This window comes from Emys orbicularis, chromosome 11 (assembly GCF_028017835.1).
Source record: "Emys orbicularis isolate rEmyOrb1 chromosome 11, rEmyOrb1.hap1, whole genome shotgun sequence".
NCBI classification, from domain to species: Eukaryota; Metazoa; Chordata; order Testudines; family Emydidae; genus Emys; species Emys orbicularis.
The window spans coordinates 9,471,782-9,498,763 of record NC_088693.1 but is presented as its reverse complement, the minus strand read 5'-3'; the positions used below and the strand labels follow the sequence as shown (position 1 = coordinate 9,498,763).

The window sequence follows — 26,982 nt, the reverse complement described above, 5'->3', positions numbered from 1 at the left end:
GTTACTTGGTTCCAAGTGTTTTACATTTAAAAAACCAAACAAACAACAATTCATACTCATGCACTTTCTTTTCTCCTAGATCCGGAGCTCAGAGTTTAACACTGAGTAAGATTGTGCCACATATATGTAACTTACTTGGAGATCCAAACAGCCAGGTAAGTCTTTGGTGAAACTCGATGTTAAATTCCATATTTACTGGCAGGGAGGGGGGGTCTGATAGTCACTCACAATAAGCAGGGCTCTAAATTTTGAGTGGTACATTGACTGTGTGCTTAGTGCCGGCTGTTGGTGAAGTTTGCAACTTCACCATTTATGAAAAGCCCTGGTTTAGTTTTGCATAATGTGATTTTAGGGCAGGCCTAGTTCTGTTCACAGTGACTCTATGGTAAATCTGAAGTGATTTCACTGGAGTTGCTCTGGGTTTATATTGGTGTCATCAAAATAATTAATAAGAGAGTCAAATCCTAAAAGACTGAAATCATGACAATAGTTAACTCCTTGTGCAGCAGTGCGAGTTGCAGGGGATATTGGGGCTGTGGCCATCTGAGTAAATTCAAGAGAAGACATGAAAGAGATGCATGAATCCAGCCTGTCTTTGCTTAGTGCCATGTGCTCTACTGTGTTGTGTTATAAGAGCTGGCTTGGGCGGGTGCGGTGAAACTGAGCCGGTGTCCTAACCAGGGAATTGGCCGTGATGTGCTGCTAGACTAGTTTTTATAAGGAAGTTCCTCAAAAATATCCTACCAAATCTGTGATACATTTCCAACCCCCTATGTAAAAATAGTGCTGTTCCCTCTGAACAAAGCCATCGTTCCAGTCCTCCTTTCCTTCTCCCCAAGAGAATCCAACAAGTCCATTCGTGTGTCCTCTCCCAACTTCATGAGAGTGATTTCTATTGCTGTAGTGCCCCTCACCCTGAGAAGGATGGGGGCCCAGTTTCTCTAAGTGCTCTGCTGAGGCCAGGAAGAGGCAAAGCCTGCCCTGAAGAGCTTACAATCCAATTGGAAACAAGACACAACAAGTGAAAGTAGGAAACAGGAAGGGAGAAGGTGGGGAAGGGAAGACAAGGGAAAGGGCAATGAGATAGTGTTGTTATATAGGGCAGCTTTTGGCAACTTCCTGGTTCCCAGTCATTGGAAATTGCCCTCTCTTGCTCGCATCACACCATGAGTCTCACTCCCCCTTGCATCATGGATGATCCTCTAGGTGTTCCCCGACCTGGCAGCTGTCTCTGGCTGTTGCTTGGGTGGGATGTGGTGTTGGGCTGGGTGGTTGGTTGGAGAATAGGTGCCTCGTGATTCTTGATTTGGGCAGGTCTCTCCTCCCCCCCTCCTACTGCCCGACTGCTGGGGCTCTCTCCTAGCTGCTGTGAGGAGTTGGGTGGGGGAGAGCGTTCCCTTCGCTGATGTAAGGGGCTAAGAGGAAGAGCTGGTTACCCCTGAGAGGTGGTAAAGGGAAGGGGAATGGGGATCCAAACTCCCTTCCAGTACTGACTTTTCAAACCCTGGGCAGGGGATGGACCGGCAGGCTCTCTGGCAGGGGAGAGAGATGGGCTCCAGGACTCTCACTCAGTGCACATGCAGTGATTGTTTGGACACGTCTTCTCTCTCTCTTCTTTGTGCACTGCTGGAGCAGCCAGCAAGCGTGTGAGGGGAGCAACCCTCACACCCCTGCGCACTCCTGTTGGTGCCTAGTACATCTCACAGTCTCAAATTTCCTCATTATCCTTCAGAGTCTCCCCAAAGCAGTGCTTGTGGGGCAGAGAGGTGTAGCCTGGCCTGCCCAAACAAAAACAAAACCAACAACAAAACTCCACAATAATCAAACATAAACTACTGTGCCTGGGTATCTTTTTAAATCTTCACAGTAGTGAAAAACACTAACCCATTTGGCTAAGATCAAGTGCACTGTCAGTTTAGTAAATGATGCTTCCTCTGTTAGGGGCCCACTAGATCCTGTCCTTCCTGGGGCAGGGAGGGAGAGGGATGGACCTTGTGATCTGATAACACTTTTCTCTATCTCCAGTTGCTTATTTTCTTCCCTCTGAGAATTATTGTTGTAAAGCTGCGTTAGCAGAATGTTGATCAACACTGTCCTCTGTTGGCTGAATGAGATATAGCAGAAGCAGGGAAACATGCAGGGTTTTTTGTTTTGCTTTGCTACAAGGATGCGAGTTGTATTGTTGAGGGTTTTGTTTTTACAAGCGGAGGTTGTTTTTTTTTTAAAACTAACATTGTTTTTGAGTGATCGTTTAGCAATTTCCCTTATCCCAGTAAACTCTTGATATGGCTGTTTAGTTATATGCATTTAGACTATTCTGATTGAGAACAAAGGGCTGTTCCACACTGGGGCGGGGGATCGATATAGGAAACGCAACTTCAGCTACGAGAATAGCGTAGCTGAAGTCGACGTTTCCTATATCGAACTAAAAGTACTTACTTCGGGTCCACGCGGCGCAGGCAGGCTCCCCCGTCGACAGCGCTTCCTCCTCTCGGCGAGCAGGAGTTCCGCAGTCGACGGGGGAGCGCTTCTGGGATCGATCTATCGCGTCCAGATGAGACGCGATAAATCGATCCCAGAAGATCGATCTCTACCCGCCGAATTAGGCGGGTAGTGTGGACCAGCCCAAAGAGTCTAAAGGATTTTAACATAAAGAACTTAAAAGCATTTAAAAAATTGTGTTGTTATAAATAAAGAAAAGCCACTATTGATACAGCCAAGTTTTATCCCTGTGTTTGCCCCATGGTCACCCCATCTTGTATGCCATGAGTATTTATTTAGGCCACGATCCTGCAAACATGGTCACATCCAAGTAACTTTACACGTCATCCCATTAAACTCAGGGGGACTACTCAGGCTCATAAAGTAACTTATGTCCGTGACTGGGGCTCCTAGGCAGTATGTTAATACAAATAATAAATCATAATAAATGTTTGCAGGATTGGGACCTTAGGCTGTAGGTTTTTTATAGTGACTTTTCCTCAGAAAGCACAAGTTTCTCATGGTGACTTTTTAGAGGAAGCATCAGTGTTCTTTTACCTACCCCTTCAGAGCCATGCTTTCACCTGTGCCAACTACAGCCTCCCATCGCCTGCTCCCCTCTTCCAGCTGTGAAAGTGTTTACCTCAGAGTCTTGCTCTGGAATCTTCATCCCCTCATTACCTCTAAGGGGAACAGGCAGCAGTGATCAAATCTTCAGCTGAGGGGACGAGATCTGCTCAACCTTCCTTTGTTTGTAGCAGGATCAGTGGCCTCTCTTCAGCTCCATGCAATGGGAACCAGTGAGGCTTTCTTGTTTTAAGGGCTAGTCGGGTCTTAGCTCGCTCCTGCCACCTCTACAATGTCACAGGGCTCAAAGAAAGCCCCAGAATTGCTGGCGTGTTCATGAACCCACTAACATCTTACTGCAACAGTAATGTGGCAGGATGCTGGGCAGTGTAATGTGGTTGCTTTCTGTGTGTTGGCTTGGGATGATCCTGCCGACTCACCCGTGGCTTTGCTTTGTTTGGTAACTTGTGTCTTACTCAGGCTGATAGTGTGATGCTGGACCTTGGTATTCTCTATGTAGATAGATTGGGTTGTGTCATATTTACTCTTTTAATCTTCGTTCTACAGGAGCCCCATGCTCTCCCTCGTTTTTAGCTCCTCGTTACAGCACATGTAAAGATGGTGACCCATTAAAGAAGGTTTGTCCAAGAAAAAGAGAGAGGACTTTCACTTCTGATCTGTCCCACTTCATGTACACTGTCCTTCAGCAATCGCTGCAGCTCCTCAATCTTTAACTGAGTCTAAAAATAACCTCCTAAATTGACCAGAAAGGCGTACACCCTCTGTACACCATACTGGGTGCATCCCTTTATGTAGGGGCTGGTTAAATGGGTCTCTGCAACTGAATGGATGGTTATGGGAAATTCCTCCTAACTTCATCTCCCACATCAGTTTCATCTTGTCATTGGGCCATCTCCTGTCCTTGTTCCTTAGATGGCTGACAACCTGGTAGCAGAGCAGGGGGACTAAGTGTGAGGGTCTTTTCGGAATCCACACCAATGGTCCTCTACTGGTTAGGGAACCGAGTGTGACAGAATAAGAGTCTGCCCGTGACCGTGTCAAGTACTCGAGAGTCCTTTCTACCAGTGCACCCTGTGGGGGAGTGCAGCGAAGGGTTGAAGATTAAAAGATCAAGGATTCTAAAGGAATGCCCTCTGTTGGCCAAAGGCCAAACACGGGGCGGATGTCACCAGCTTCTGCTGACTTTGGCCAGTGACTTTGTTTGGCCTAGGGGATCTCGGAGTCTGAGAGCAGAGTCCATTGCCCTGTGAATTTCCAGCCTGCCAACCCTGTGCAGCTGCTCCCATCAGCCACTGGTCCGAGGTGTAAAGGGAAGCTCTGGTGGAATGTTGAAGGCCAGTAGGAGCCTGAGTTTGGCCTTGGTTCCAGAACCTGGCGAGAGGGGCAGTTGCGCCCGGAGACACAGCGGCAGTTGACGGGGCAGACAGACGGCTGAGTAAGGAATTGGGGGAGAGAGGGCAGAGAGGCACCCCTCAGCATGCACAGGGCTGTCATTCGTCCTCTCCACCTTCTGTGCCAGGGCTCAGGCTGCAGGGGCAGAGAAATCCTATGATTGCTTCCTGCCCTCCCCTCCCCACAGGTGGTGCTGCAGCATAGTGCTTCACCTTCCAGTTGCCATGGGGATGGCGGGAAGAAGCGCTGTGTAGAGCGCGGCCTGGAATGGAGAAGAGGAAGGGGCCACTGAACTGGCAGCATGTGGGGGAAAAGGGGATGCTGGGGCCTGAGAGGGGGAAATATGGGGTTAGGTAGGAGGAGAGGGGAGAATAGGAGGGGAAAGAGGTGAATGGCGGTACGGTGGGAGAGATGGAACGAGGGAGAGAGGAAAGGAAAGAAAACTTGACTAAGGCAGAGGAAAATGACTAAAAGCCCCTGGGGCAGGAGGGCCAGAACTCAGGGGTCTGGGAGAAAGCAGAGACCCTGCTAGGGGAAAGCTCTGCAGTGGGAGGACAGAGCTAGACAAGTGTGAGCAGCAGTTGAGGTGCTGTGCCACATGCTGGCTGTTGTCTCCTTGGCAATTTTTCTTCTGCAGCCATATGGCCAGGGGTTCCCCCATCAGCTGCCGCCTCTGGACCTCCCCCTCCTTGGGTGGGGTGTGTGTCAGACATTGGGGAGTGGAGTGTAGGCAAGTTAATGCTAGTGGTGGGCATTTCTTCCCCACAACTTTGCAGGGAGGGAGGGATTGCAGGCATCTTCCAGAGCACACCCTCCCCACCTGCAGAACCTGATGGAGGGCAGTGGCTTACCCTGTTCTGGGCTTAGGTCTCTTCTGCCCATGCAGTTGCCGGGGGCGATATAGTTCAATTGGCTGCTGAGCACATCTCTTGCAAACCAGAAAATATCTTTTTTTAAATGCAAAGTTCTTACTTTATGTTCTGCCACGAAGCCACGTCAATCATTTACCCTAGCTGTGCCGAGATTAGACTATCTCCCTGGTGTTTGTGAGGCACCTGTTGCCCTGGTATCAGTTGCCTTGCATTAACAATATCAGCCTAGAGCAGGTAAAAATCATGATTAGTTTGTTGGTATAGTTGATCTGCTGCGGTACTAATGTACTGAAATCTGTTCTGTAGTAGAGATACTAGGGGTTTTGTTATTCTCTTACCGTTCTCTGTCTATACCTACGTCTGCGGCAGTGTGACTCTTTCCTTGCTGGGTAACATAGTCTGCGTCTATATCACGGATCTGGAGGGAGCCTGTAGCCACGGCAATTTTGCAGTGGTAGTTCTGTGGCATTGTATTTTTCATTAGGAGATTGGTCTGTCTCTGCAGAATCTAAGGACAGAAAGTCAAGGACTTCAGTTACTGAGCACGCCTGATTTCTTGACATGGCAGGACTTTTATGCAATTGATATCAAAATTACTTCTTTCCTCATGCTATTAGATCAACATAGACAAAAGTATAATGCAAAGAGGTGCCTCTCCTGATTTAGTGCCATCTTACAAGCTCATTGTGTTGATCTACTAGCACACATCTACAAAATCTGTTCATCCATCTTTACCACAATGGTCATAAAGAAGAAAAAAAGAATATTATGTTTAGCCTTCAAAAAATGTACCCATCCTAGATGAATGGGTGAGTGGAATTTTATAAGGCTGAGCAGATTTACTGCATGCACAGAGGCTGGAGAGCTCTGCCACTGACTTGCTGTCTGCCCTTGGGCAAGTCACTTCAGCGCGCTGTGCCCCAGTTTCCTCATTAGTGAAATGAGCCTAATGATACTTATCAGCTCTGAGATCTATGGATGAAAAACACTACATAAGTACTATTACTATTATTTATTATGCAAAAAATCATGGGAGCCATTGTGGCTGAGAAATGGATATATTGCTTTTTTGGCTTCTCTTAGGAAATAATATTAAAAATTAAAAGATGATTAATTTCTATTAAATCTCTTCTTTACTATTTAGGTTCGAGATGCAGCAATAAACAGCCTAGTGGAAATTTACAGACATGTAGGTGAACGTGTAAGGGCAGATCTCAGTAAAAAAGGATTACCACAGTCTCGGTGAGTTAAGAATATCCATTCTTTCTGCCTTTCTTGGTTTCTTTTTCATTATTGCTGCATTTAGGGACTATGCATGCGAGTCTTTTTGTGGGATTGGGCCCTTAGGCTCCGATCCTGCAAACACTTTGCATGCACTTAACTTTACTCAATGGAGTAAAGCTGATAGGGACTATTCACCTGCAGAAAGTTAAGCACATATGTAAGTGTTTGCAGGATTGGGGCCATAGCATCTGTGGAAAGTATTTTAAAAAATATTACATAAGTCCTAGAAAAGGTAACTTTCAAATGTATGCCGTGTCGGTCCCAGGACATTAGGGAGACAAGGTGGGTGAAGTAATATCTTTTATTGGACCAGCTTGTGTTGGTGAGGGAGGAAATGTCTACACAGCAAAGAAAAACGCGCAGCTGGCCCGTGCCAGCCAACTTGGGCTTGTGGGGCTCAGGCTCTGGGACTGTTTCACTGTTATGTAGACTTGTGGGCTCAGGCTGGAGCCTGAGCTTTGGGACCCTCCCACCTCACAGGGTCCTAGAGCCTGGGCTCCAGCTGGAGCCCAGATGTCTACACAGCCGTGAAACAGCCCCGCAGCTGGAGCTCTGCGAGCCCGAGTCCGCAGGCACAGGCTGGCCGTGGGTGTCTAGCTGCTACGTAGACATACCCAGAGACAATCTTTGGAGCTTGCACAGAGCTCTTTTTCAGGCCTCGGAAACTAACTCAGTGTGTCACTGCTAAATACAAGGTGGAACAGATTGTTTAGCATAAGTAGTTAATATTTCAAGGGACCATTAAAGGTGAAGTGGCTCGCTAACACCTCTCCAGTCATCGGGAGGAAAGAAAGGGGACGGGGTGTCAACTGGGCAAGGTTTGTTAGTGGGTTACCGATTGTTGTAATAAGCCATAAATCCAGTGTCTCTATTCAGTTCATGATTTTTAGTGTCTAGCAAAGTTATGAATTTAAGGTCCCAGGCTTGTCTTTTGAAAGTGTTGTGCAGGTTTCCTTTGAGGATGAGGTCAGATATAGAGTGATCGCTTAACGAAAAGTGTTCACCCACAGGTGCTTGGGTGGTTTTGTTTGTCTTTTATTATTTTCCCTGTGTGAGTTCATTTGAGAATGTAGTGATTGTCTGGTTTCATCCATATAGTTGCTAGTGGGGCATTTAGTGCACTGGATGAGATACACCACATGTGGAGATAGGCATGTATAGGACCCATGGCTCTTGAAATGCATGTTGTGGGGTGGTATTGACCATTGAAGCAGTGGAGATATGTCTGCAGGTTTTGCATCTGTTGTTCTGACAGGGTCTGGTGCCGCTTTGACTTGGTGTGTCCTGGTCTGTGGGAAGTTTGCTTCTGATGATAAGCTTGGAGAGGTTGGGGGGTTGCTTGAAGGCCAGAAGAGGGTGTTCAGAAAAGATTTATCTCAGAATGTAGTTGTTTGATGATATCCTATATAGGTTCCAGTGAGAGATGGTTGGTGACAACTAGGGGTGCGTGGTCAGAGGGGGTTTTATTTCTGTATTGAGGTAGGTTTTCTTGGGGTATTTGGGTGGCCTGTTCCATGATGCGATCTACTTCTCTGGCGTGTCCTTGTTTGGTGAAGTTGGTTTTGAGTGTGTTAAGGTGTGTATCCCAGACTTTCTCCCGGGAGCATATTCTGTGGAATCTGAATGCCTGGGTATAGATAACAGATTTCTTGGTGTGGTTGGGGTGTTACTGGACCTGTGCAGGAAGTGATCCGTGGGTTTCTTGTAATTCAAAGGTAATGTGTTTATGTTGCAACATTCTGCTTGGTTACTGCCTCCTGGACTCCATAGGTCTTGCATGTATATTAAATATATTAAGAACAAAAAGAAACCTGGTAATGGTATTGGTCCTTTGCTAGATGGAAATGATAGAATTATCAATAATAATGCAGAAAAGGCAGAAGTGTTCAATAAGATGTACATTTTTAACAGTGAGAATAATTAACCATTGGAACAGTTTACCAAGGGTCGCGGTGGATTCTCCGTTCCTGACAATTTTTAGATCAAGAGTGGATGTTTTTCTAAAAGATCTGCTCTAGGAATTATTTTGGGGAAGTTTTATAGCCTGGGTTATACCTCAGGTCAGACTAGATGATCATAATGGTCCCTTCTGGCCTTAGAATCTATGAATATGGAGCAGCCAGTTCAGACTGGTAAATGGACACACAGTTAAAAGGAGATTGGCAGGATAAAAACCATATACTCAGCAATTGTGAGATCTTTAAAAAAATTATACATGTTGGTCTCTTTATATTTACCTCCTGGTGTTTGAACCTTTAAGGTTCAGTTGGGCCATATTTTCAAGATTTTTCTCTACAACCATAAGGGCTAGAAACTTGCTTCTGTTTTAAATGGAAGCTGAGATCCTCACGTAATCACTTCTTCCAAGAGCTGTGGCTTTAAGAAAAACAGCAAATATTGGGAGATGCAATATAGTTGTGAAAACTTGCAACACTGTCTATTTAAACCAAACAGTTTTGCATGTATTAGTCTTGTTTGCATAACGATATCTTAGATTACGGTATTTTGAAAACTGAAATAAAATTCCAGTTTAGAAAAACCACAAGTTATTGGGCTTGATATAGGAATCACTCTGTAAAATTTGAAGGCCTGTTGTATGCAGGAGGTCAGACTGGATGATCATAATTGTCCCTTCAGACTTAAACTCATGGAAAGTATGAAGTCAGTGTATGCAGTTTGTTTACTTTTTGCTCCTCATTCAGTTTGAAAGGTGAAACTAGACTGGTCAGTTTCACTTTCTGGTTCCCACCTTCAGGGGTTCATAGCAATGCAGGGGCACATTTAAATATGTTTAAAAGCTCCATGGGCTAACTACTCCTATCATTTATGCTAGTGCAACCCCATGGAGAATTTGGGACACTATTTTCATTCAAATTGAAAAAAACAACATGAAAACATCCAGAGCTCCTTTGAAAATCTGTCCAATGGGGCTAAATGCTGAGTATATGAACTTCCCCCACTCAGGGTGCTTACAGGGTGCACCACACAGGAGAAGGCCCTGGCTTAGATCAGTGGAATATAGGGTTCCATAGATGAGACCAAGTAGTAAAGAGACATAGAAAGGAGATGATTGCCGGAAGTCTTTGAGAAAGAAGTGGATCCGAAGGAGGCGTATGAAAGAGGAACAGGAAGGGAGTGTATGTGTGTGTAGTGCAGGGGAAGCAGGAAGCGGATGTGAGCTTTGGGGAGGCATAATAAGTCAGAGCTGAGATGGGTGGAGAAGACAGAGGGAGTGATTAGGCGAGCAGAGGTGAAGGGGTGAGGGGCATGAGAAGGTGGGTAGGTGGAAGTGAGAATAAACGCAGGCAGAGTCTTAAAGGTGGGCATGAGAAGATACAGTTCAGTTGGCAGAGACCCACAGATAGATAGGTTTGAGCCGAAGTCTGATCTTTCTCTGTCCTGGTCCTGTGAATTGTTTAGATTTTCATTGGTGGGGATCTCAGACACTAAGTACCTTCTAGTCATTGCCAAGGATGGAATAAGTACTAGCAAAGATTCTGGAGAAGAGCATTCAGATCTGATTTTTTTTAAATAAGTCTGATAAATGTTGATGTTGTGCTCTGGCTCCTGGCAAAGGGCCAATGTGGTCTTAGCTGTCACAAGATATGGTTCCCCTTGTTTTCCAAGGGCAGGCTGTCATAGGACTCAGGATGTTGTTAGCATGCTCATTGATAGAAGAGGGACTGTTGACACTTTGACCATTACAACGTGCACAGTCTAAAACTCCAGAACAAGGGACTTTTTGCAGCCCATCAGGGATCATTATGATTTATATTATTGTCTCTTAACCTCACAGCCTCAACTTCCATGTATATAAAATGGGCTAATATGAGTTGCAATGAATTGTTCTGTGCTTTGCTTTCAAGCTTACAGCGTTTGTGTGTTATGTGCAATGAATGTTTGGCATAGTGACAAGTTTTTTGGTTTTGCTTGGTGTAGAATGTTTTAGACATTAAAGGTCAGGTTGTGTCAATTAGTCCCTGGGCCAAGTAGGGGTGGTGTGGAGCTGCATTACCCCAAGGGAAGCTTGGGAAGGAATTGTTTCATCAAGATCTGGTTTGTGGGGGGGTGGGGGGGAGGCTGTATAGGCTGCAGTATGTCCCCCTGCCTCCGTGTGCACCTTCATAAGGGTCTGCCACAATCTCTCTGAGGACTAAACTCCATAGGTTGGCATATTGTGCTGGGCTAAAGATTTCCTGCTGCAGTGGAAATGCCAAGGTGAAAACAAGGCACGAACAGAAAAGAAATGTCAAGGCCAAACAAGAATGTTCTTTAAAACCCAAGACTTCTCCTTTATCAACAATTCTGCAAATGGTTAAAGTACAGCAAAGTCATAAGCAACAGGAAACAGGGTTTTGTAATGGGAATGGCAACCTTAATAATAGCGGTGCTGCCAGTCCTGCCTATAATATGCCACCTGGTGTCTCTGTCTTTTCTCTGTTTCCTCTTTGTTTATTAATAATCAAATATTGTATCTATATGTCATACATAAAATAGTTTAGGTCCTCATCTTGTTCTCATAGAAGTCAATGGTGAAAGTCCCATTGACTTCAGTGGGAGCAGAATTGGTCCCTTAATTAGCACTCTAAGTTACAGGGGCCACAGTAATTCACTTTGGTTACTCATTATGTAATGCATTTTCTTTAACTTTCAAACAGGTTGAATGTAATTTTTACAAAATTCGATGAGGTCCAAAAATCTGGAAACATGATCCAGGGTGCAGGTGGTAAGTAGAATACTGTGATGGTCTCCATTTTTTTGTGAATTATCAGTGTTGTGGAAATTCATAAAATAAGTTGTGTGCCTCATTCCAAAATGTTATATTTTTTCCTGTACATCTGGGAATGGTGAAGTCTAGTTCATGCACTTCATTGTGTGATGGAGTGGGATAAAACACTAAGCTGAATATGGGGGAAATTGTGTTTGTTTACAGTGGAGGAGAATCTGAAGTTTCTTCACCATAAAGGATGTTTTTTGTTGTTCAGAAGAATGTAACTGAGAACCAATGTTCTTGTCTATATCAAGAAGTGGGAAGGAAAAATTTACACCTTTATCGAACACTGCAATGGTTCACCAAGTTACTCTAAATTTAGTTCAATCTATTGAATGACCAGGACAAGCTGGGCTGAATTCACCCCGATCTAACTTAATTGATGTCAATGAAGTTAGACAAAGAAAATAAGGGCGGCCATACTGGGTCAGACCAAAGGTCCATTTAGCCCAGTATCCTGTCTTCCAACAGTGGCCAATGCCAGGTGCCCCAAAGGGAATGAACAGAACAGGTAATCATCAAATGATCCATTCTCTGTCGCCCATTCCCAGCTTCTGGCAAACAGAGGCTGGGGACACCATCCCTGTCCATCCTGACTAATAGCCATTGATGGACCTATCCTCCATTTATCTAGTTCTTTTTTGAACCCTGTTATAGTCTTGGCCTTCACAACATCCTCTGGCAAAGAGTTCCACAGACTGACTGTGCATTGTGTGAAAAAATACTTCCTTTTTTTTTGTTTTAAACCTGCTGCCTATTAATTTCATTTGGTGACCCCTGGTTCTTGTGTTATGAGAAGGTGTAAATAACATTTCCTTATTTACTTTCTCCACACCAATCATGATTTTATTGATCTCTATCATATCCCCCCTTAGTCATCACTTTTCCAAGCTGAAAAGTCCCAGTCTTATTAATCTCTCCTCATACGGAAGCCGTTCCATACTCTTAATCATTTTTGTTGCCCTTTTCTGTACCTTTTCCAAGTCCAATATATCTTTTTTGAGATGAGGCGACCACATCTGCACGCAGTATTCAAGGTGTGGGTGTACCATGGATTTATATAGAGGCAATATGATATTTTCTGTCTTATCATCTATCCCTTTCTTAATGATTCCCAACATTCTGTTCGCTTTTTTGACTGCCGCTGCACATTGAATGGATGTTTTCAGAGAACTATCCACAATGACTCCAAGATCTTTCTTGAGTGGTAACAGCTAATTTAGACCCCATCAATGTATATGTATAGTTGGGATTATGTTTTCCGGTGTGCGTTACTTTGCATTTATCAACATTGAATTTCATCTGCCATTTTGTTGCCCAGTCACCCAGTTTTGAGAGGTCCTTTTGTAGCTCTTCGCAGTCTGCTTGGGACTTAATTATCTTGAGTAGTTTTGTATCCTCCTTTCCTCTCTCTATCCAATGTATGAACAAACTTTGTGCAATAAATCTTTATGTTCAGATGATGCCCTCTAGCGATGGTATTAGACAGTAAATGTGACTTGTCTTCAGCCTTGATCGCACATTTCATTGTGGCCTAAAGACAGACTTGTTGTCCAGAGAGGTTCTGTTTTATCCCTGCTTTTAGAACAAAGGAGATACTATCAACATCCACCTGAGTTTACGGGAAAGGTAATAAATAATGTGCACCCCAAAGCTTAGCTTTTCACAGGAAACAGCTTCATGAAGTTGCTGATCCCTTTTGGAGTTTGGCAGATGGCAGTGCTTATTGCCAGGCTCTCTACCTTATTATCATGAAGACTGCTCCTTTTAGGCTGTGTCTGCACTGCGTTTCTCCTCTTGCAGTAGTGGGAGTGTAGGTCAGCTGGCAGCAGTTTAAATGAGCAATTACCTGAGCAGGATAATGGTGGGGCTGATGCAGCTCCATCAGTACTAGAGTGAGCCCAGATCCGTGGCTTGTCTGCACTCGTATTAGCCCCCAGGATGCTACAGCCGTGTCATAGGGAAAAAGCTCCATGTAGATAAAGCCTCAGACTTTCTCTACACTAGTAGTCTTCAACCTGTGCTCCACGGACCCCTGGCAGTCTGCAGATGATGCCTAAGATTTCCAAAGCGTCCGCACCTCCAATAGAAATTTTTTAGGGGCCTGCAAATAAAAAAAGGTTGAAAACCACTGTTCTATACAGATTCCTGTAAACAGGATTAAATGCCATTTTTGAAGACAGTAAGTCCCTGTCTTCACTACAGAAATCATCATGTTTAAACATCACTGTGCCCAAAGCATGTTATAACGTGGTTTATGTTGATGTGTCTAGACAGAAAATTCCTGTGATGATCATGTTAGAAAACTATTGATGAAATGCTGGCAACACTAAAGTCAGTGGCAGAATTCCTATTGATTTTAGTGGGGCCAGGATTTCACCCACTGTTTTAGCCTTGCTATTGTCCAGGGTTAGAGCATGGCCCTCTAGCATGGTTATAAGACAGGTGAGAACAAATGAAGTTACCCCTATGTCCACACATGTTAGAACCATGTTTTGAAACCAGGCCCGAGGCCTCCTTGGTGAGTAGCTGTGAGCGTACTTTTGGCGAACGGGGCGGTTCGTAATAGAGTCCTGGTCACCCAGGAGCACTGACCTGTGCTAACTATGACAGGGTTCAGAAATGGTTGTCAAACCTGCCTTATACTGATGTGCAGGGGAATTAAGCAGGCAGAAAGGAATGATTGTTTTCACTGAAAGTGGCATGTGCCAAGATAATCAGACAACGGAAAACTATAACTGAAACTGATCTTTTAGCTCTCAAAGTATACTGACTTGGATATAGATGTATTTATCAGATCACCGATGTTTATGTAAAAGAAACCAGCAGCTAGAGTGAGAGTTTATGTATATTGAGAGTACTTTTTGGGAAGTGTGCTGTAAGTCATTTAGGACTGTCTTGAACAAACTGCATTTCATAACAGATGATAAGCAATATTTTTTGGTCTGAATAGTGAGACATTCAGTTTACGAGTAACACTGATCAAAATAATGGGATATGTTCTGCTATCAGTAACGCTGATATAAATCTAGAGAAACACTATTGCAGCCAGTGGATTTACACCGGTGTAACCGTGATCAGAATTTGAGCCATTGTATATTTTTCCAAATAACAATTCCAGCATTTTTTTTACACCATGGTTCATCACAGTTTCCTCAAATTGATGTTGAGAAACACTTCATATTGTTCCCTGTGAATCTGGACTTTGATTTAAGACTTAATAGTATTATGAATAAAACAACAGTTGTGTATGTGTGGGGGGGAAGGTCCGAATAGTAATTTGAAGTGGATTTCGTTTATATAGCAGACAGAGGGGAGGATTTCATCTTTGTAAGTATGTTGCTAGGTTACCAGAAAGCCTTACAGCCAGAAAATGGAGCTAAGGTGAATGTTGGATTTCTCGATGATTCTTGATGTATCTGTTTTGTTTTTTACATATAATTAGTCAACCTCTTGAGGCAAAAATTACAGTTTTTTCCCCTCTTTGGCTTTCAGCAAGCTAATTATTTTTTGTGTAACTGCCTTTGCTAATTATGCAGATATACTTGTATCCCTGGGAGAAATAGATTTTCAGCATGAAAGAGCCAATAATTGCAGGCCTAGTCAGTTGCCGTCTTCATATGGCATCGCATGATGGTCTTTAATTGGATGTGGTATGGAGGGAGGCCCTTGGACATAAATGTAGATTTAATTTACTCTCAGAAATCCCCACTGTTCTGCTTTTCCTGGATTTAGGCCTAGGAGGGCTTGAACCAAAGCTTGTTGAAATCAGTGTTTTTCCATTGACTGCAGTGGGCTTTGGATCAAGCTCTAACTACACAGAGTTCTAAATTCAAGTTTCAGAAAGGATCAGGTTAAGCACATGATCAAGCAGTAACTAAAGGTTAATGATCAATATTACAATGTAGTCATTTTCTCCTATTCAGAAAAGTAGACCGATTGGAAATGACAATCGTGTCATAAGCGAACAAAACTGTTGGTAAACAAAGGGCTAGTCTACACTTACCGGGTAGTTCGACGGCTGCGGATCGAAGTTCCGAGTTCGATTTATCGCGTCTGGTGTGGACGCGATAAATCGAACCAGGAAGTGATCCCCGTCGACTGCGGTACTCCAGCTAGACGAGAGGAGTACCGCGAAGTCGACGGGGGAGCCTGCCTGCCGCGTGTGGACCGCGTCTGAACCGTGGTAAATTCGAAGTAAGGTATGTCGAATTCAGCTACGTTATTCACGTAGCTGAATTTGCGTACCTTACTTCGACTTGGGGGGTAAGTGTAGACCAAGCCAAAGTCTCTGATACATAATTTTTAATCCCACTGATCATTACAAAATTCCAATCTGATATTGTTTGCCATTAAACACTATGTTTTATATCTAAATTCCATACATCAAATCTTGAAGTCATCCTCTGGACCAAATAGTTCCACAGTGGTCCATGCGTAGAGGATAACCCCTTTTCTTGTGTGACTGGGGGGTGGGTGGGTGGATGCCCAGATATTCTCCTCTCCCTACCCCCAACGGGATTCTCTGCTTGGATTGGGCACTTCATGGAGCAGGGCTCAGGGATGGGTAGGAGGGGAAGTTGGGGCGGTGGAAATCCAGGTGGGAGGTCTGACAGCTGGAAGCTCTGAGCAGCCAGTATCAGTGTGGCTACTGCAAGGAGAAGGGGGGCTAGCAGAGCAACACCCATCCCTGCAGGATGGCACCTGTCTCTGTGCAGAACAAGGGGAAACCCTTTTAACCAATAAGTGGAGTATGCAAGAAAAACTTTTGTGGCCTTTCGACAGTTTGCCGTGGGGTCAGTGTGAACCTTGCTCCTTATTCAGGCAAAGTCTTCATGGATTTTGAAGGGAATTTTACCTGTAAGGATGGGGCTAAAAAAACCCTGAGGATTTGGATTCATACTTTTGTGACATGAATTGTTTACCACATAGCTTTCCCTTAGCATAGCAGCTTTGAGTACTTTATACTAATAACACAAATCTCAAGCTGCCGCTTATTGATTTCTGTTTAGAATGGGGCCCACTACACACACAGACATTCATCATATAATAATAATGGCCTGCTTAATCCCCCTTCAAAGAAAAATAGTATAATTTATTAATAATAAACCAACACCACTGATAGCGATCACAATAAACCCATCCCAGCCAAAAGCCTGAGAAGAAAGATGAATTTTACTCTTGGATACTCTTAAGTGTTATTTACAGTGAAGGGGATGTTTAGTCTAATGTGGCCATACTACACTTTGCATTAATCCTGTTTTGTTTCTCAGTTTGTTTATAATGATCTTGAGAACGTGGAAGTGATTAGGTGAAAACTAGTAATTTTCTAGACTTTCCTCTGCCATTCCAGTTATAGACTATAGCCACTATGCTATTTTGACATGATAGGGGAAGATTTTCTGTGCTGCAGTGTTTCTGCAGCTGTGATGTTGTGTGTGTAGCAAGCCACTTACAAACAAGGAAATTACAAAATTGAAAGGGATGCTTTTTGTAATGTCTCAAGAGGATTGAACTAGCAAACACATTGTGTTTTTCTGGATTCACACTTCATTGCATGCTTAATTGTCCATTCGGGTTTGTGTTCTATGAATCTCGCTGCCTTGGTGATGAAAAGAAAAATTCATTTAATTGACCGAGCATTCGCTTGAAAAAGGAGAGAAAAGAAATAGACTCCTACCTTTCAGGCATGTAGAAGACAATGAAGGTCCTTGTCATGCCCTTTTGAATGTATAAGGTGCTCTGATAAAACAGTGCTGTCCTGGTCCAGGACTAGGGCTCCTAGGTGGTACAGATAGCTAATAATAATAACAACACAGTGTTGAGCATGGTATACAAGACATAAATGGATCCCTCAGATTAGCTCTGCTAGTTTCCTAGAAAACAATCAGAAAAGTGGGCAGAAGTGATCTGGATTTTCTTTTTGACAAACATCCTACTGGATCCTGTTCTGATGTCATGACACTTAAAATAAAGAGGGAAGTGAAAGAACAGTCTCAGGAGGACAAATGTTGCTCAGCTGAGTGCAGAGTAGGCTTTTATTTTGGAATAGGGGTAGCAGTTGTTGTCTGTGCTAGGTCACACAGAGAAGCCGTTTGGGAGGGTGGAGAGTTTACTGATGCTTAAGTTACTGAGAGATGTACTGTAGGGCTGCTTTTAGAGCACAGTGCTCTTTATTAGCATCTCAGGATCACTGCAGATTATGACTACTGGGAAAGGTAGGCATTCTGCTTAACGAACGAGCAAAAAGAATGGAAATTGTCATTTATGCCTGTGAATCTGTTTGTGTTTTCATTTCTTTTTAACCTTCGAAAAGAAACCAATCGATTTTATTATTGAGACGTTAGTACAATAAAGAAACTTCAAAAAATAGGCTATAAGCTTAGTGGCATATAAACATCAAACATGACTGAGACTTGCATCAGTTATGTCTAAATGCAGATAAATTGAACAGGAGTGGAGGGAGAACATATATCTAAGAGAAAAACACCTAGTGAGAGGGAAATGACTGGTGGAATTTTTAACAGTCGTTCATAATTTGTGTGATATGTTTGAATATTTGTTGATGCTTTTGTTTCTTATCAGTAAGATGTTTGCTGTATCAGCTAAGGAAGCTAATTTTAAGTATTGAGACGGTCCCAGATCATTTGTACATTAAGACTGAAATGCAGCTAAAGAAATAGACTGAATGGAGACGTCATTGGCTTTTCTATAATTTAGTTTGTTTTTTTGGCTAAGGTTCTATAGCAGAAAGGTGGTCTATTGAAGTCAGAAACAGTGAGGAATAGGGAGACAATTAGGCAGAGGAACGTAATGATCTATTTGACTGTGGAGTATTAATTTTCAGGATATGTGTCCGTGCTTACACGTCTTTTCATGATGCATTCTAATCCTGTGTTTTCATTTCAGTATTCGAGAGGACCCATTTATGTTAGCCATCTTGGTAAAACTGTCCTCTCTCCCCCCCTCACCCTACCAATCCACTTGTTTTTCTGTTGAAAAATTTATTGGATCATGGCTCTCTCTTATAGACAAAAGGTGATGCTTGTTTTTAACAGATTAAATATGAGAGAACTTTACATGTGATTGTTGGTATCCGATGTGCTGAATAGAATGTGGCTGTGTACTGACGTTTTTCCTCTTGCTGTATGATCTTACTGACAGGTTTTTAATGTAATGGTTTAGAAGGTATAAACCACCTGTGTTCATTAAATGAGGTAAGATTGATATTACAGATAATACTTTGCATTTCTGTAGCTCATTTAATCCAAGGAGCTCCTAGCCCTTTTAGAATACTACTACAATCCCATAACATACCTGTTAGATAAGTTAACATTGTTATACAAGTTTTCAGAGGGGAAAGAGGAGGTAAAGGAATGTGAAGGCGGGTCCACCTTAGCCTCTGAGGATAGAACAAGAAGCAATGGGCTTAAACTGCAGCAAGGGAGGTCTAGGTTGGACATTAGGAAAAAGTTCCTAACTGTCAGGGTGGTTAAACACTGGAATAAATTGCCTAGGGAGGTTGTGGAATCTCCATCTCTGGAGATATTTAAGAGTAGGTTAGATAAATGTCTATCAGGGATGGTCTAGACAGTATTTGGTCCTGCCATGCGGGCAGGGGACTGGACTCGATGACCTCTCGAGGTCCCTTCCAGTCCTAGAATCTATGAATCTATGAATCTATGAAGTGATTTGTCTTTGATCACCCAGCAAGTTGGTGATGGAGCTGAGAATAGAGTCTCAGAAACCTGAGGATGCGAGTCTTTATGCTAACCACTAGACCGCATTCCCTCCCAAAGTAGAGCATGGCTATTAATCTTTGCTATACTGTGTGAAGTTGTCCTTTCACTACCCAAGTTCCTTTCATTTTGATTAGATAGCAGAGATCTGAGAATGACACTTCATATAGTATTTTCTAAACATGGAATCTCCCTGTTTGGATGGATGTAATGTACTGGAGAACTGGACATGCTCTGTTTCTTGTATAAAGTAAACATATGTTTATTGTTATTAATTAAGCATGAATGATCTCTTCAGGCTGGGGATTCTCTGGCTTTTAATGACCAGCTGATGGAGTTGAGGGCCTGGGGGGTCTTAGTCCAGCTGGTCTAATGTGTCAGGAAACGTCTGACCTTGAGGTCATCATTGATATTATGAACTGTGTAAATATAAAATGTTAGAAGAAAAATGACTGGTGGTATCTTCTATTCTTATGGCATCTTTCTTCTGGATGGAACCCAAATTGCTATGGACCCCAGTGGTCCCCCTGAGATCTTGAGAAGGGACCCTCTGCCTCTAGCCCTTCTCACATGGAAGGGTGAGTGTGAGCTACTTCCATAGTGTCAAGTATCAGAGGGGTAGCCGTGTTAGTCTGAATCTGTAAAAAGCAACAGAGGGTCCTGTGGCACCTTTAAGACTAACAGAAGTATTGGGAGCATAAGCTTTCGTGGGTAAGAACTTGCATCTGAAGAAGTGAGGTTCTTACCCACGAAAGCTTATGCTCCCAATACTTCTGTTAGTCTTAAAGGTGCCACAGGACCCTCTGTTACTTCCATAGTGCTTATTCTTCCCATTTCTGGGACCTCTTTGAAAGACCAGGATCCCCTTGTGGGGAAGGGCTGGGCCAGGGGGCCATTGGCTGGGCAGGCATCGGTTCTCCTCTCCCCCTGCAGTCCATTTTGTGGTCATAGAAAAAAATCAAGGCAACCTTCATCTGCCTGTGAAACTCTCCATTGGGGAGGTTCTGGGGGCAATTGTGGAATATTCACTTCAGCCCTTAGGGAGGTGAGTTTAGCGCAATGTGGTCTAATGGCTTAAGCACAGGTCTGTGAGTTCTTGAGTTTTAATCTGCGCTCTGTCACTTTGGACAAGTCACTTGGCCTCCAGGCCTCCATTCCCTCACCTGTAAAGTGAGATTAATGTTTTCCTATCCCAGGGGGTGCAGCGAAGACTGACTATTGAATGTTTGGAATCTACAGTAACTCCTCACTTAACGTTGTAGTTATGTTCCTGAAAAATGCGACTTTAAGCGAAACGATGTTAAATGAATCCAATTTCCCCATAAGATTTAATGTAAATGGGGGGGGGGGGGGGGGGTTAGGGTCCAAGGAAATTTTTTTTTGCCATACAAAAGGCAGCATATACATAAATAGTAAAAAAATTTTAACCAGTAATTTAATACAGGTATAAGTTTTAAACAGTTTTAAACAAACAATTTAATACTATACTCAGCAATGATGTTTGTGAAGCTCTTCCCCCCTCCCTTCCAGCCTCCTGAATGCTGGCAGAGTTCAGTCCCGGTTGATGGTGAAAAATTAACAGGTGCTTTGCACCCACCGGCAGCAAAGCTCCTCTCATCCCCGCCTCGCCACCTCCTTCCCTGACCATGCTGTGTCCCCGCTCTTCCCCCTCCCTTCGAGAAAGTCCTAACAGCTGTTTGGCGGTGGGGGAAGCGCTGGGAGGGAGGGGAAGGAGGCGGAGAAGAGGAAGTTGTGCAATGCCCCCTTGTAAAGTCGCTGCTCTTCCAGAGAATCCTACAAGCAGTGGACAGAGCAGGCAGCCAAAGGACGTTATAAGGGAACATTGCACAACTTTAAACGAGTCTGTTCCCTAATGGAGCAGGGACGTAACATCAAAACAACGTTAAGCGGGAGGACGTTAAGTGAGGAGTTACTGTCCTTTGAAAATGAACCTTGTTCTGTAAGTTAAGTATTATTAAGGAGAGAGAGGCAGTGTTTGCCGTTAGCTGTTCAAGTAGGGTCCCTGTTTGTTGGTTGTATTTGTATTTGTGTTGAACTTTATTTTTAATGGGTTATTTTAGTACTACCTTGAAAAACAGAAAGAGAGAGGACTCCTCTTCCTCCTGTCTTCCTCTGTTGTCATTAAACCAGGTCTGCGGTCCTCTGGACCCAGCACTTCTCTCACTTCCCATTAATTGTTAAGGGTCTCTTGTCAGGTTTTTCGGTGGTCTTGACTGGCAAATATAAAAGGACAAAGTTAACATTTAAAATACTTTGAGGCCATCCTTCAGTGTAAACCGGTGAGGCCTGTTCCCTCAGTGAAAGAAAAATTAATGCTCAAAACTCCCATTAACTTTGATGGAGTTTGGAACCATAAATTTCTTGCACACCTAGAGATGAATAGACCCTTTAGTATGCAAATACCCCCTGTATTAAAGGAACTTTCCTTGGTGATGTGAGGCTGCTCAGTGGATGTGGTGAAGGGACACGTGAGACAGGGAATGAGTATCAAAAGGGAATATGTAAATACCATGAACACCATTTCTTGAATCGTATACAGCCTGCTTTCAAGTGATATTGAAATGTTTAAAAAAAAAAAAAAAAAAGGAATATAGGGAATTTATTAAATGTTAAGCCTACCAGGTGACCATTATGCCAGTCAGGTAATGGAATCCATATAGAATGATGTAAACTAACACTCCAGTGGGACCTGCAAACACACCATTCCTCTTAGTGGAAGCTGGTGATACTGAGACAGGGGAGGCACATGCAGCAGTGTTACTATTTCTCTGGGTCAGGTCTCTTTTCTCCTGCCCTTTTCTTTTTGTCCCACTCTGAGGTTTGTGGTGATCACAGAAAAACAGACACTGTCCATCATGCCAGTTTTGGACCAGCCACCTGGTACCTTCTCCACTCCCCTGCCTGCCTCCTTCTAGATCTCTGTCAGGAAGAATTAGGGTCAGGGCTGGTACAGCATTAATTCCAATGACATTTCCTATGAAAGTGCCAGTTGTAAATCTGACACTTCTGATCTAATATCACTGACATTTATTACACATAATTTCCTCTGAGGGCAAATTTGGCAACGGAATGGTACTTTGAATGTTCTTCCCTCCTATTTACCAAATCTTAGGCTTCCCAAAGATCCCTGCCAATTACAGCAACAACATTAAAGCACTAATGAAGAAGGCATTGTATGTAAGGTTAAGTGCATTGACAACTGTAAATTGGCCTTTTAATTCTCAGACATTCAAGAGTAGGATTATGAATCAGTGAAGAATTCTGAATGAAGGCTGATGTAAAAAACCATGGCTGTTGCAGAACTGTCATCAAAATTAATTTCTATAAAGTTCTGTGGTAAAATATTGTCCCTTGTAAATGCTCAATTTTCAGAACTGCAGATGCAAAAATGCTCGCACGGATTATGTACATGTATTTCTGTACGTGAATTTTTGATAATTTAGGCCACTGTTCTTTTACAAAAAGTGCTAAAATGATAAATATTGAATAATATTTTGCATTTACATAGCACAGAAAGCATGTTACATCCTTTAGTTTAAGCATTAGTGTCCCCAATTTACAGACAGGGAACCTTATGCACAGAGAGGTGCATTCACGTATCCAAGATCATGCAGTGAGCCAGTGATCTCCTAGTCCCATCCCTGTGCTTATTTTACTATCCCCAGTATAAATCCAGTAGATCACAGCTGTGCCGCTTCATAAACTTCTCACTTGTGTTTTCTTCCCCATGCGGCAAACCTCTACCCTTCAGTCTACCCCAGTAAAGTGAAGTATCTGGAAGGATATACTTTTACATGTAAAGGCACAGTAGCATGTAAAATACCTAAGGTTGTGGAGGCACTAAAGTCTAATGGGCTGATCCCACTGGGATGCAGGAACCCCTAATTTCTGATAGTGCTGGTTCTGTCACTGATGCTCTTTGGTGCAGCTTTGGACAAGGCACAGCACTTCTCTCAACCACAATTTCTCCATCTTTCAAGGGGGGTAACGGTACGTATTTACCTGCTCCCAGTGCTGTTGTGAAGCTTAATTTGATCATGTGTTTACATCTTCAAAGCCCTCAGAAGTGCCTGGACTGTAAGTTTTTCAGGGCAGGGCCTTGACGTTTGGTCAGGAAAGCACCATGCACATTTATGGAGCTGTGTAAATGTAGTAAGTGTTCTCATTGCAGGAAACTTTGTACTAGACCCCCAAATATAGTCTCTTCTCTTGGAGAAGGAGCTAGGAGAACAGTTTTGGGATCTCTGTTTGACTCCAGTCAAGATAGTGGTGACTGAAAGTTATCTCCTGATAGCTTTGTGTGACTCAAGCTGACGTCCTGATTCAGTTCTACCGAACAGAGTCCTTCTCACAGAACTCACCATCACAGTTGGAATTAATTAGCACCATTATTGGCAGCCTCCGTAGTCACCAAGGAGGATAGAGGTGAGGGGACATAGCTGAAGTATTCTCACACCTCAGGAGGTGCTCTGTGGTGAATATGAAACTTCTCCATGGTACTAGAATGTTTGTTTATCTTGGTGATTTGTTTTCAGATTAGGCACATCACAAGTGAAAGGCACTTAGGTGGTGTAATTAGCAGCCTCAGGTGAGGAGTACACAGGTGCTAGGACAGCAAGGGAGCTGTAGGTAGGGATTCAGGTGCAATGACAGCAGTGTGAGAGGTGGTATGCACAGCCTGTTCCGGTAGTACACTGCCTGGCTCTATGCTGTTGTGCCCAAGTACCCAAACAGAATAGTGCATTATAACAAGCAGTGCCCATAATCATGTACATTTATTCCTGTGTCTAGACTAAAGAATAAATCCTAGTCTTTGAAAGAAGCTGAGTGCAAATGCTTTCAGATTTAAAGTTCCTCTCTTTTATTTAGCCATTTCACATACTAAAATAATAGGTTTAAAAGATGGCAAAGACCCATTAGAATATTTAATCAGTTCCCCATAGAAACAGGCTACATACACAGATAGGTGACAATCCAGTATTAACTGATACTATCGGACAAATGCCCTCACTCGCACCTCAGCACACTCATTGATGTCAGTGATATTAGGGTCTCCTTTTTCCCCCCCAATAGCATTTAGGGGGCAAATTCTGCTCTCAGTTACATCATATGTGCAAGCAGAGAAACTCCATTGTCAGCATATGGTCCCTGTCTGGCACTGCATTGCCCTGCTTAGGCTTTCTTAATTATGTATGATTTTCAGAAGTAATTCAGCTGTTCCTTGGATGTGGTGGCGTGATTTTAGAGTAGAACTCACACTGTAATAAATAGCAACTGTCCTAATTTTGAAGCGTAAGACAGCAAATACAGTACACGTCTAGGTTTCTTTTGCCCGCTGAAGGAATTAACCATGCCCTGCTGCTCTGCCAGAGGAATCCTTTTGTTGCACTCTGCTAAGCAGTTTGAATTTCTCTTGCTGACTCTCCACAAAGCCCAAGAAAATAGAGAGTCCTGAATAATCCTTGCTTGGTTTATCTGTACGTACAGCCTGTAGTGAGCTCACCAGAGCACGGGGCTAGGGGAGGAAAATAGCTAGTAACCTTTTCTCTGCACTTGGCCTCCTGTAAAAAGTTCACAGCAGCCAAGAACCAGTTGACTTTTAGAGCAAATGTCAAAAAGGATGGAAGGAGACAAATGTCTTAAAAATGCCTTCTTTCCCCTCCCACTATCACTGAAAATGCTATGCCCAACTACAGTGGAACCTCAGAGTTATGAAAACCTCGGGAATGGAGGTTGTTCGTAACTGAACAAAACGTTATGGTTGTTCTTTCAAAAGTTTACAACTGAACATTGACTTAATACAGCTTTGAAAAAGAAAAATGCTGTTTTCCCTTTATTTTGTTAGTAGTTTACATTTAACGCAGTACTGTATTGTATTTGATTAAAAAAAAAAAAATCCCTCCCTCTGATCACTGTTTACTTACTATTCTTAAAAGTAACTGCTAAAATGACCATAGGTGAATGGGATTTGTGAGAATTTTCTCTTTTTTTTGTTTTGTTTTTCAGTTTGTTTGTGCAATTGACAGCATTTGTGAGGAGTCAGTGTCACCATTTCCCCCGTTGAATCAGTTAGTCCGTTTCCCCTTTTGTCTGTGTGAATCTTACACACCACAACAGAGGAGAACACGTGATTGTAAAGCCAAAGAGACTGGTGCCGGGACTGGGGGGGACCTACAACCCTGTAACTTTTTTTTACTCTCTGTTTTATTGGATTTCAACTTAAAGTAACACTGTCGACTGCTCCCTTTCTTTGCTTACTTCCCACTGTGGTTGCACCACAGGGCAGCAGTGGGCTCCATCCTACTCTATTACACTGGTGTAAAAGCAGACTATTGCCACTGACTGCACGGGGGAGCGGAGTTAAATCCATTGAGCCTTTTCCCTCAACCCCCACTTCCTGGACATTTTTAACACTGTAACTAATGTCCTGGTGATGAATGTCCATTCTCTGGATCTTATGGGCTCAAATTTGCCTCCCCGGTGTGGGGGCATTAGAAAGGGGGAGGGGCACAGGGAAGCCCTCCTGTCCAGTACACCTGCGTAGGAGTCGGGGATCAACTGGCTCCCAACACTGTGGGGAGCACTAGGGGTGGGGGTGCAGGCTAGCAGTGCTGACAGGAAGGAAGCCCTGGATGCAGCTGCTGTAGGACTGCAGCAAGTGCCCCTGCTATGCACCCCAGCCTCTGAATGTTAAGGTGTTGCATCTGTGGAAGGAATAATGCTTCCAGTTACATCACTTTGGACAGTGGGCCACCCTCCTTCCCAACGGGGTTCTGGCTCATAACAGAGCCCTAAATAGCTAAGTAGATCAGGATTTTGGGGGTGCCAAAGGAGTCTTTGCAAATTGACAATTCTTTTTCTCTTTCGTTTTTTTTGGTGGATTTGCTGCTTGTGAAAGTGAAGAAGTGATGGTGCTGCTTGGAGCAAGGCACTGGGCAAGCAGGGGCTGTGCAAGCTTCACCCCCTAATGTAGTCTGCCAGTGTATTTCAGTCCTAATTTACACCCCTACTGTTTGAGTCCTGGGCTGAACTGAGCTGAGTCTGCAGAGACTTCGAATCATACAGAGCATTTATGATGTGGAGAGACAACTATGTTCATTTTCACTTGAGACTTTAATAGAATACGATCCTGAATGTCTAGAGGCAAAATCTTTTTGTAGTAGCTCACTGAAGCTGCTAGCCCCTGACAATGTCCCATCAAGAAACTGCATACCTGCATTTAGTATCTCCTCTCCTTCTGTGGATTCTATTTTTGTCCCTAGTTTGTATTTTTCCTATCTCTTTTTAGAGGAGACTCTGCCAGAATTTAGAGCTAAACAGCTTTGGTTGTTTACGGGTGTGCACACACTCTGTTCCTTGTTTACAGTTTCTCTCTGTATCCCTCTGAAAACTGCTGCTTGGCCAGTGTGTTGCTATGGAATATGTGGTGTGCCCATATTTTCCCCCCAGATATTCCCTGTTTATAGGACTCGGGTATTGGCAGGTCTGCACATGATGCCATCTGTTCTGACAGGCAGTGTTTGATCAGGCAGGATATAGGAACTTGTGAGAATTCTGTGCTGGAGGTTGGAGGGTTGTAGATAATGCAACGCAGAGCACTGGGTTTGTTGTTCAGCTGTCCGTTAGCCAAAATGGGATTTAAAAAAAAGAAAATTGTGTGAATTTAGGGCTGGTGAAAGGTTCTGGTTTGAGAATGCCCGGGGGAAAAAGTCCTCTACATGTCAACAGAACAAACCTGAGCTGGAGGGGCCACCTCTAGGGATGAGAGGCGATACACTCAGTCCTTCATCTGAGAATGCTGAGATGGAGACACTTGTCCAGCAAACATGTTTCA

At 43.5% G+C, this 26,982-nt stretch overlaps 1 protein-coding gene across 7 annotated transcripts in view; it reads left to right on the top strand.

Annotated features, from left to right (window-relative positions):
• CLASP1 (cytoplasmic linker associated protein 1) overlaps positions 1–26,982 on the top strand; it is a 246,796-nt gene that overhangs the window by 56,835 nt on the left and 162,979 nt on the right. For all 7 annotated transcript variants that reach the window (XM_065413102.1, XM_065413101.1, XM_065413097.1 and 4 more), the window contains exons 5-7: positions 80–155; positions 6,478–6,575; positions 11,276–11,343. In XM_065413102.1, coding sequence (XP_065269174.1) covers positions 80–155; positions 6,478–6,575; positions 11,276–11,343 — 242 coding nt within the window. The remainder of the gene's footprint in view (positions 1–79; positions 156–6,477; positions 6,576–11,275; positions 11,344–26,982) is intronic.